Source organism: Centroberyx gerrardi, chromosome 5 (assembly GCF_048128805.1).
Source record: "Centroberyx gerrardi isolate f3 chromosome 5, fCenGer3.hap1.cur.20231027, whole genome shotgun sequence".
NCBI lineage: Eukaryota > Metazoa > Chordata > Actinopteri > Beryciformes > Berycidae > Centroberyx > Centroberyx gerrardi.
The window spans coordinates 35,629,735-35,639,417 of record NC_136001.1 but is presented as its reverse complement, the minus strand read 5'-3'; the positions used below and the strand labels follow the sequence as shown (position 1 = coordinate 35,639,417).

Below are 9,683 nucleotides of genomic sequence, written 5' to 3'. Positions count from 1 at the left end.
TTGGATTTCAGTATATCTTTAAAATGTAGCCTATCCTTGTGAATAAACCTGCTGAAATAAATAAATCAATAAAGAAATATAAATCTATCTCTGCGTGTTTTTTAATTCACGGAAGCAGTCAACCAGACGGCACGGCCGCCATTGTGGCTCTGAGCTGGACTGAAGCGCAGTGACAGGGCGATCCTGGCTAGAGCCAAGATGGCGTCTTTTACCTTTAAACTAGTAAGCCAATCGAATTCATGGACGTTTTTCCTCGATCCAATCAAGATCCTCCCTGGGGGCGGGATATGCGGAAGTGGGAGGAGCTGTTTTGGGTGTTGTGGATTCGTGTAGCAAAAAATCTTGAGTGGGAGTTATCGCACCAATTTGTTTTGTGTCCTATCTATCGATTGGCACCGGTTATCGATCCGCCAGCCGTAGCCATGCCCGGGATAGAGAAGCTGCCCATAGAGGAGACTCTGGAGGACAGTCCGCAGGTAACAACACTCCGCTCCGGAGGCTCCAGCTGGCATGCTAACGTTAGCCACCTAGCTAGATATGCTAGCTGTCTTTGTAGACTTAGCCTTTGCCAACCAGGGAGACTGATGCCAAATGATGAGCAGCCTGCTAACCGCTGACGGAGCCGCCGGCCGAGCTGTCAGACAGGCAGCGGTGCAGTCCAGCAAAACCTGAACCCGCACCGATCAGCTGGCGGAGGTTTCCGTGAAGGTCCAGGCTCAAAACGTCAGACGGAGACACAGCAGCACACCCATTGTTGGTTTACACATAAATTAACTCGACACTATGAGCTGGCTACTTCCTTAGCCAGACGGCTAGCTGTCCCCCTCGTAGTGTTAACAGCTCATCTTCTGGCCGGGCAGCATAAGTCTACTGGTTCTGTAGGAGGGAAAGCGACGTGAACCATCATGACAGTCCTGTGTGTCTCCAGACAGCCGCTGACTCTGCTCGGGTTGCGGGTTCAACTCCCGCCGGGCAGCCGGGCTACATGTCTTCAGTCCTGGTGCGATAAAAACTTTCATCAGAACCAGGAAAAGAAAAACTTTTCCACCCGCCGTTTTCATTGACCAATTTCACTCTTCCACTATTTTGACATCTCTTCTCAGCGCTGTGTAAATTCATTTTTTTGCTACACTGCTGTACAAATAAAGTTTATTGTTATAATAATTATTATTTTGGCAGCCAGCTAGATTTTACAGTAGAATATTAGGACTATGATGGTTGGTTATCTTGAGAGTAGACTGACTAACATTTATTAGTATTTAGCTGCTGTCTGGTTTCAGTACAGGTTACAGTTTAAAATCTTTATTCTTTGGATATTTTATCACAATTATGATAATAATTCTAAACGGCAGGATGTGTTTTGGAGGGAAATCTCTCTATTTTCAGCATTGCTGCTATTTTAATTTTCCAGAATGTATTTTCCAGAAAACAGAAGAACAGTTTTAGGTGATGGAAACACTCCGGCTCAGTTATGGAAAGTCATGGAATTGTACATGAGGGCGGCAGAAGCCTGGTGTTAGAAGAGCAGAGTGTTGTTTGGCTGTGGATTTACATAGATAGACGGCTGGCTTCGGCTTTTGGCAGATACACAAGAGATCATGTGAAGTGACTCTCTCTCTCTCTCTCTCTCTCTCTCTCTCTCTCTCTCTCTCTCTCTCTCTCTCAAGCTGAACACAAGCATTCACACACACACAGACACTTTGCTGTTCTGGAGTGTTGACATGCTGAGATGCTGTGGATTGATAACAAATTACTAACACTGACTTCATTTCCACCTGTTTTTTTGATTGTGTGTGTGTGTGTGTGTGTGTGTGTGTGTGTATAGACGCGCTCTCTGCTGGGAGTGTTTGAGGAGGATGCTGCAGCGATCTCCAACTACTCCGCACAGCTCTACCAGGCCATGCAGAGGATCTATGACGCACAGGTACACACACACACACACACACACACACACACACACACACACACACACACGCACACAATACGGTCATTACCAGTCAATAGATTAATAGGTTGTGTATTTAGTCCCAGCAGAGTGTGTTTTGTATCAGCGTGTATCTCTAACAGCCACATCATCCTGCTACCGTCTTATGGCTGAACTCACCCAGATGATTGACAGCTTTAGAGCCAATGGTGTTGGCGAAATAGGCGGGACAAACAGCAGCATTAGCAGGTGATTGGCTGCTGCTGGGCTGCAGGAGCTGAGCAGCTGGTTAGCAGTCTGTCTGTTTTCTCTTCCAGAATGAGCTGAGTGCTGCAACCCACCTGACCTCCAAACTGCTGAAGGAGTACGACAAACAGGTAGAGCACACTAGCCACCAGCCACTTAACATTAGCCATATAACACTAGCCACTAGCCTAACACTACCTATCAGCCACATGACACAAGCCATCAGCCATATAACACTAGCCACTTAACCCTAGCCACTAGCCATATGGCACCAGCCACATGACACTAGCCATCAGCCACATAATACTAGCCACTAGCCTTATAACACTACCCACCTGCCAGTTAATACAAGCCACACAACACTAGCCACCAGCCACATGACACTAGCCACTTAAAACTAGCCACATGACACCTGCCTCCAGTCACATGACACTAACCACTTAACACCAGCTACATGACACTAGCCACCAGCCACATGGCACTAGCCACCAGCTACATGACACTAGCCACTTAAAACTAGCCACATGACACCTGCCTCCAGCCACATGACACTAACCACTTAACACCAGCCACATGGCACTAGCCACCAGCTACATGACACTAGCCACCAGCTACATGACACCTGCCTCCAGCCACATGACACTAACCACTTAACACCAGCCACATGGCACTAGCCACCAGCTACATGACACTAGCCACCAGCTACATGACACCTGCCTCCAGCCACATGACACTAACCACTTAACACCAGCCACATGGCACTAGCCACCAGCTACATGACACTAGCCACTAGCCACTTAACATTAGCCATCAGCCTCATAACACTAGCCACCACATTTCTCCTCAACATGCTCTAGAAATTGAAATTGTTTATGAGCCTGATTCTGCTGCGTTATTACTTATATTCTCTGTTTCTTTGCTGTATTGATCTGTATTGATCCCCCACAGGGATCAATACAGTTTCATCTAAACTAATGTTATACAGCTGAGGTTGTTGTTGTTTGCAGCGTTTTCCTCTGGGGGGCGATGACGAGGTGATGAGCTCCACCCTGCAGCAGTTCGCCAAAGTCATCGACGAGGTGAGAGCGAACGCAAACGCACCACGGCCGGCTCTGGTTTGTTTCAGCTCCCTGGAGGTGCCAGATGGGCGGGGTTTACCTCACAGCACGACATCACAGTTACTGTACTGTTCTTATCTGTGATTGATAGCTAACCTGACCCTATCTGAACTGTCCTTATGTAGTAAACCCCGCCCATCTGGCACTCCATGTACATTAAAACAAACCCTAAGATTTATCTCCAACTAGTATTTGACACAGATCTGAGACTCCTTCTTCCTTCCTTCCTTCCTTCCTTCATTTCTTTCTTTCTTTCTCTTTCTTTCCTTCATTTTCTTTGTTTTTCATTCCTCCCCTCCTTCCTTCCTTCCTTCCTTCTTTCCTTCCTTCCTTCCCTCCTTTCCTTCCTTCCTTTGTTCTTTGTGTAATAAATGAGATTCTGTGTGTTTTACAAACCTAACTCTCTCTCTCTCTCTCTCTGTCTCTCTCTCTCTCTCTCTCTCTCTGTCTCTCTCTCTGTCTCTCTCTCTCTCTGTCTCTCTCTCTCTCTCTCTCTCTCTCTCTCTCTCCCTGTCTCTCTGTCTCTATCTCTAGTTGAGTTCCTGTCATGCTGTCTTGTCCACCCAGCTTGCGGACGCCATGATGTTTCCCATCACTCAGTTTAAAGAGAGAGACCTGAAGGGTAGGACGCATACACACACTGACACAGACACACACACACACACACACACACACACACAGCAACACTGTGCGCTGTCAATCATCATTCAAACCAATCAAATTTCTGGCTGCTAGCGGTAGCGTTAGCGACATGGCTAACGCTACCGCTACCGATAGCTACCGGGGAAAACCTATCTTATCCATTTTTACCTGTCGTCTAGCTAGCAAGGTCTTGTTATTCCATGTTTTATGAGGATCCCCCTGTCCCCCCCCTCTCTCTCTCTCTCTCTCCCTCTCTCTCTCTCTCTCTCTCCAGAGATCCTGACTCTGAAGGAAGTCTTCCAGATATCCAGTGATGGTGAGTTATTAATATGATACACTGTACACACATATATTTTTTTATACATTATTCTCTATATGTACAGATGTCCTTTCTAACCACCAACTACTGACACAGTGACATCACAGCAGTTAGCTTCCATTACTGAAAGTGCATCTGACATTTTAAGTGGCAACTCACATCGTTTAGGTTTACTTACACTTAAAGGGATGTTTCACCTTGTTTTTCCTTTTCATTGGTTGTTTATTTTTGTCTTTTTCGAGTTCCTGCTTTACATTTCCCTCTAACCCCTTTTTACTGTTGAAAAATAAATGGTCAAAAAGATGTGAATTTGTTCCCTGTCTGTCTGTCTGTCTGTCTACAGATCATGACATGGCCATTAACAGATTCAGCCGTCTGTCTAAGAGGAGGGACAACGACAAGGTGAGCATCCAAGCTGCATGAACGATCTTCACCTTCGGTTTATCATTCAGAAACTCTAAATCTAGAGGATCCAGTCTGTAAAAGTGTCTCATTTAGTCAACCAAGGACTTAGAGATGACCAACAGTTTTCAGTCCTGGAAAGTCCTGGAGTTGTGTGTGTGTTTAGTTTAGTTTATTTGCATATATTGAAATAAAACAAAGAAACAAAAAAATACATTAAGAGAATTACCAAAGAAAGAAAGAGAAAGAAATACGTACATACATAGTACATGTGCAGCTGAGGTAAAAAGCCCAGATGAGTTTCTATCAAAACCTCACCAAGGTTATACTAATTATGTTACAATCATTGAAAATTCATTTTAAGTAGTTACACTGCAGTTTAAGTAGTTCACTGAAATGTAGTAACATAATGTGTGTGTGTGTGTGTGTGTGTGTGTGTGTGTGTGTGTGTGTTGCAGGTGCGGGCGGAGGTGGTGGAGGACGTCTACACCTCCCGCAAGAAGCAGCACCAGACCATGATGCACTACTTCTGCTCGCTGAACACGCTGCAGTACAAGAAGAAGATCGCACTGCTGGAGCCGCTGCTGGGCTACATGCAGGCCCAGGTACACACACACACACACACACACACACACACACACACACACACAAATATACTGTACACACATAGAAATACACAAACACACAGCATCCCAGCAACTGCTCATATGGAAACACTTGGATGGCTGTCACCCATTTTGTGCGTGTGTGTGTGTGTGTGTGTGTGTGTGTGTGTGCAGATCAGTTTCTTTAAGCTGGGTTCAGAGAATCTCACCCAGCAGTGGGAGGACTTCCTGGGAACCATAGGAACCAGCGTCCAGAAGTAAGAACACACACACACACACATAGTGAAGCTATATTATTAAGTATTAGTATAATATGGGAATATGTGGAAAACAGATATTTGAATTCACTGTGTGTGTGTGTGTGTGTGTGTGTGTGCGCAGCGTGCGTCGAGAGATGGAGGAGGATGTGGGCCAGATGCAGCAGACCATCCAGCAGATGGAGCAGTCATGTGACCCCCTGTACGCACCATGTGACCCTGACCCCGCCCACTCACCTGTCTGCCGCAGCCTGACCAGGAAGCAGGGCTACCTGTACACCCGCAAGTAGGACACACACACACACACACACACACACCTGTCTCTCTGTCAGGAAAAGGCTTTGTTTCTTCTTCTTAGGAGTAGTTTTTCTGTCTGTCTCTCCACTTGTCTGTCTCTCTGTCAGTAAGAAAATACAGCCTGAATGTCTGCCTCTAACTGTCTGTCTCTGTGTCAGTAAGACAGGCCTGGTATCTGTCTCTAACTGTCTGTCTGTCTACCTGTCTGTGTCTCTTCAGTAAGATGGGCCTGGTGTTTGTCTCTAACTGTCTGTCTGTCTACCTGTCTGTGTCTCTTCAGTAAGACAGGTCTGGTGTCGTCGTCCTGGGAGCGGCAGTACTTCTTCACGCAGGGCGGGAACCTGCTGTGTCAGGGGCGGGGCCAGGTGGCGGGCGGCCTGCTCATGGACATCGACAACGCCTCCGTCATGGCGGTCGACTGCGACGACCGACGCTTCTGCTTCCAGGTCACTTCCTTCGACGGCAAGAAGTGAGACGGGTTCCCAAAACACCAGAGTGTCAGCAGACAGGCAGCCAGTTAGTTAGTTAGTTAGTTAGTTAGTTAGTTAGTTAGTTAGTTACTTAACCACTTAAGGCGGGGACACATTAAAAGATTTTTCAAATCATAGGCAACAATGAAAAGATTGAGCAGCGCACATTTTTTAATCGTGACGTTGTCGATTTTGTACAAGAGTGATTTGTGTCTTTCACTCCTACACACATAACAATCACAGCTGCAATTATACAGTGAGACCCTGGACTACCCTGGACTACCTTTAACTACCCTGAACTACCCTGAACTACCCTGAACTACCCTGAACTACCCTGAACTACCTTGAACTACCCTGAACTACCCTGAACTACCCTGAACTACCCTGAACTACCTTGAACTACCTTGAACTACCCTGAACTACCCTGAACTACCCTGAACTACCTTGAACTACCCTGAACTACCTTGAACTACCTTGAACTACCCTGAACTACCCTGAACTACCCATAACTATGTGCCCCCTCCCCATTAGTCAAATAATTAATAAGTCAGTCAAACAAATTGAATAAAAAATCGAATGAAAATGTTTGTGTGAAGGTGCTGGCAGTGTGACTGTTGTTTTGTGTTTGGCAGAGTGGCCACGCTGCAGGCAGAGAGCAGGAAGGACTGTGAGGAGGTAAACCAGTTTCTCTCATGTTGTCTGCTGTGTTGAGTGTCAGCCGTCTGCCCGTCCTCACGCTGTCTCTCTCCACAGTGGATCGCCACCATCAACAACATCTCCAAGAGGATCTACCTGAGCGAGAACGCAGAGGTCAGTGGAAAAACATCACCCTTCATTTAACCTGGTTAGTCTGGTCTCTTGTTGAAGAAAGAGCAAAGAAAGCAGCATCAAGACAAACACCATACAGCAGTTTACAACAGCAAAGTACAGCCGAAGTCACAAAGAAGAGAGAATAATGTCAGATTTTCCATAAAAGCTCTCCAACAGGCAGTAGTCCAATATCAGGCCTTACTGGTAGTCTTATTCTGTCTCTGTTTGGCTTGATGCAGCAACAACACAGATAGCAACGCTACAGGAAGCTGGAAACAGATGCATTTCAAAATAAAGGTCATATAGTGACAGTTTTATACCAGGATATATATTTATAACAGGATTTTGCACTTGGCAAGATGTAAAAATCCAGCGCCCCATCCCCACTAACTGAGACATTGTAGATTCTCCCTGATTGCTCAAATTAAATTATAGTATGTAAACAGTAATTAAATTAAATTATATTATGTCAGGTCACCTGCTAATTGCTGGTGTAATTTTTACTGGCCAAAATAATTAATATGCAGTTTTTGTACAAATGTGTTGCCTTGCCTGTTTTCAGACTAGTTAACATTAGAAGTTGAGACACTGCTGCTTTATGTAGAGCAGCGTAACAGGAAGCCTGTCCTGTTGGTCGTAGCTGTTACCGATATTGCTCATCAATATTGCCCATGTGTGACGACCTCCACCCATCCCCCTATTGGTCCCTGTAGAATCTACTCTCTCTCCCTATTGGTCCATGTGAAATCTACTCTCTCTCCCTATTGGTCCATGTAAAATCTACTCTCTCTCCCTATTGGTCCATGTATAGTCTACACTCTCTCTGCCTGTTGGTCCATGTAGAATCTACTCTCTCTCCGTATTGGTCCATGTAAAATCTACTCTCTCCCTATTGGTCCATTCATAATCAACTCTCTCCCTATTGGTCTCTAGGGATGTTCATGAATAATCAATCTGTGAATGACGAACATTGTGTAATCACATTGATGAAGTTTGTAGAATTCAATTATTTATGTATATACATATACAGTATATATAGAATATTAGTATATAGTGTGGTAATGAATTTGCCTTATTAATGTGAAGCTGCTATATTTAAAATGGCCACAAGAGGGAGACAGCCAATAGCTTATTGACAGGATGTTGGTCTATTCCACATCCTTAAAATAAAGTTTCTACAGTGGGGAAAAAAGTGAACAAGTGTTAGTTCTGTCTGGATGCTACAGTCTGTGTCATGTTTGTAATAAGTTTGAAAATATTATCAGCAATACACTGAACATTCAATTTGTAGTTTTGGTTTTCCTCTCTTTAAATTTATAGGGCAACACATGACAGTTCAGCAAGGAAAATCAAGCTTTTTTATATAGTGAAGCAGCTGCCTTTGTTTCATATATTTTTGACTTAACTTTCCATCAACCTGTTTTAATATTTTAATTGAAATAAGTTATAGTTGTAGCATACCTTACCTGTCAGCTAGTCCGAACGTTGGGAGGAAAATATAAATGTGGCAGACAAAAGACTGTCATGTCATAAACTGTCATGAAACAATAATATAAAACAGAATATAAACCCTGATCTGCTACAATATGCACACTGGAGTCAATAAAGGTTTGGTTTAGGTGTTGATTTAATTTGAATTTATATGGATAAAAGGTGTCTATTTGCTTCATAGGTCACTTGCAAATGTATAGTCACATAACAGAGTTGGGTGCAGCGAACATCCATCATTTGTTCCTTAACTTGAGAAAAAGTGTTTAAGTGTAAAAGTTTCCCCTTAAGTACCCGCAAAGTCAGAATTTCTTTTTTTTCCATATTGTACGACAACATCACATCAGTATCCAAACCCAAGACGCTGTAACATTATATCAAATGAAAAGTCTAGATGTCTTGTGCTTCATTTTATACACATTTCCCTGTAATTCAGCCTGACATGTTTGATGTCTTTGGAAACCTTGGGATCTGGACTAGAATTTAAAATAAAGTTCTGTGGGTTTGAACAAAGCTCGGCTGAGAAACATGCGTTTCTAACGATGGAGCCGGGGTGTCAGGACCGGCAGGGTGGAGGAGGTTTAAACGGGCGTCACTAGTCTGACTCTGCTGTCTTCTCATTGGCAGGAACTGGCAGCCAGAGTGAACCAATCAGCTCTCGAGGCCGTGACGCCATCACCGTCCTTCCAGCAGAGACACGAGAGCATGAGACCCAGCAGGTAGGAGCGTGTGTGTGTGTGTGTGTGTGTGTGTGTGTGTGTGTGTGACAGGGCCTTAAACCATCCATCCATCATCCATCTCTCTCTCTTTCTCTCTCCACTCCAGTAAGGGGCGTGCGGGGCGAGCGAGCAGCGTCAGCTCCGTGGGCTCAGAGTCATCGCCCGCCCTCTCTGCGCTCTCATTGGACGCCCTGGTCGACCCGGAAACGCCCATCCAGTTCGACATCATTTCCCCCGTCAGCGAGGAGAACACAGGACAGAGCAAGACAACACACACCGGCAGGTAGGGTGAGAGAGAGAGAGAGAGAGAGAGAGAGAATGTTTGTGTGTGTGAGAGAGAGAGAGAGAGAGAGAGTGTGTGTGTGTGTGAGAGAGAGAGAGAGAGT

General features: G+C 45.0%; 1 protein-coding gene across 1 annotated transcript in view; it reads left to right on the top strand.

Moving 5' to 3' along the window:
- The first annotated feature begins 328 nt into the window (after window positions 1-328).
- The window catches only part of appl1 (adaptor protein, phosphotyrosine interaction, PH domain and leucine zipper containing 1), a 17,057-nt gene continuing 7,702 nt past the window's right edge, over window positions 329-9,683 (top strand). The window contains exons 1-15 of the mRNA XM_078283893.1: window positions 329-476; window positions 1,826-1,924; window positions 2,242-2,301; window positions 3,178-3,249; window positions 3,823-3,910; window positions 4,205-4,246; window positions 4,593-4,651; window positions 5,110-5,256; window positions 5,431-5,513; window positions 5,638-5,799; window positions 6,091-6,279; window positions 6,913-6,955; window positions 7,034-7,090; window positions 9,206-9,297; window positions 9,404-9,580. Of these exons, the coding sequence (XP_078140019.1) occupies window positions 423-476; window positions 1,826-1,924; window positions 2,242-2,301; window positions 3,178-3,249; window positions 3,823-3,910; window positions 4,205-4,246; window positions 4,593-4,651; window positions 5,110-5,256; window positions 5,431-5,513; window positions 5,638-5,799; window positions 6,091-6,279; window positions 6,913-6,955; window positions 7,034-7,090; window positions 9,206-9,297; window positions 9,404-9,580 (1,424 nt within the window). The 5' untranslated portion in view covers window positions 329-422. The remainder of the gene's footprint in view (window positions 477-1,825; window positions 1,925-2,241; window positions 2,302-3,177; window positions 3,250-3,822; window positions 3,911-4,204; window positions 4,247-4,592; window positions 4,652-5,109; window positions 5,257-5,430; window positions 5,514-5,637; window positions 5,800-6,090; window positions 6,280-6,912; window positions 6,956-7,033; window positions 7,091-9,205; window positions 9,298-9,403; window positions 9,581-9,683) is intronic.